The sequence below is a fragment of the Achroia grisella genome, unplaced genomic scaffold, assembly GCF_030625045.1.
Source record: "Achroia grisella isolate CSIRO2021 unplaced genomic scaffold, CSIRO_AGI_Agris_v1 utg1248, whole genome shotgun sequence".
Classification (NCBI taxonomy): Eukaryota; Metazoa; Arthropoda; class Insecta; order Lepidoptera; family Pyralidae; genus Achroia; species Achroia grisella.
The window spans coordinates 410,884-411,983 of record NW_026712607.1 but is presented as its reverse complement, the minus strand read 5'-3'; the positions used below and the strand labels follow the sequence as shown (position 1 = coordinate 411,983).

The 1,100-nt window shown below is 36.3% G+C and overlaps 1 protein-coding gene across 1 annotated transcript; it reads left to right on the top strand.

Moving 5' to 3' along the window:
* The first annotated feature begins 352 nt into the window (after positions 1 to 352).
* Positions 353 to 767, top strand: LOC131854944 (uncharacterized). The gene has a single exon (XM_059206132.1). The coding sequence runs from the start codon at positions 353 to 355 to the stop codon at positions 755 to 757; it is 405 nt and encodes a 134-aa protein (XP_059062115.1). The 3' UTR covers positions 758 to 767.
* The last annotated feature ends 333 nt before the right edge of the window (positions 768 to 1,100 follow it).

The following is a 1,100-nucleotide window of genomic DNA, read 5'->3' as shown; positions in this document are numbered from 1 at the left end:
ATTGTAGCTATGTATGCACTGGTAGAGCACAATGTAGGATAATTATTCAAATAAACTCCGTACAAGCACTTATGAATAGTTATATTTTTTATTCTAACACTCATTCGGAATGCAGACTCATCACAAGGAAAATTATGTGTTGCTCTTTTGAATAAATGTTATTTAAAATAAATAATTACACACTAAAAAATAGGCATGCGATAATCAACATAGAAATGCGTAGCGAACGCACTCTTTCTTCGTTAAATCAGATAATATTGTCAGCGCTATGAATTTTAAGTTTTGTCTACAAAAACATTATTATTGTTAACAAACTCTTTTAATTTATAAAACAATTATAAGACCCGTTCTTATGTATGGCAGTGAAATATGGCCCGTAACCCAAAAGAACGTGCATACCATCCAAGTTGCTGAAATGAAGTTGAGGTGGATGTGCGGTATAACCAGTCTTGATAAAATCCGCAACGAGTACGTACGAGGAAGCCTGGCTGTTCGCGACATTGCTGAAAAAATGCAGGAAAGTAGGCTGCGATGGTATGGACACGTGAAGAGAAAGCCGCCTGATTACGTCGGAAACCTGGCACTGCAACTTTCTATTCCTGGTCGAAGGGGCAGAGACAGACCAAGGAAGGGATGGGAAGATGTTGTTGCTAGGGACATGATAGAGTGTGAGGTCTCTGAAGACGATGTCCGGGACAGGATAAAGTGGCGGACAAAAATAGGGAAAGCTGACCCCACCACCATGTGGGATATATAGCCAGGAAGAGAGAGAGATTGTTAACAAACTCTTTAATTTTATAATACGATTTTTTTACAAAGGAAGTGTTTTATACGACATTTGATTTTTTTGTCAGGCAGATGTAGAATAGACTTTGGTATTTTATTGTAAAACCTTACGCAATTACCATAAAATGAATTACTAACTTCAGTTAAACGACGTTTAGGTAAAATCAGTTTGTTATTGTTACCTAACCTTTTATTAGTGTAATCACTCCTTTGGAATTGTCTATATTTTTCCTGGCATATTCATTATTTTATTAAATTTATTGAGAAGCTACCGTGAGTATATTTGATTCTTTAAAGCACTCGTAAAGACTCCC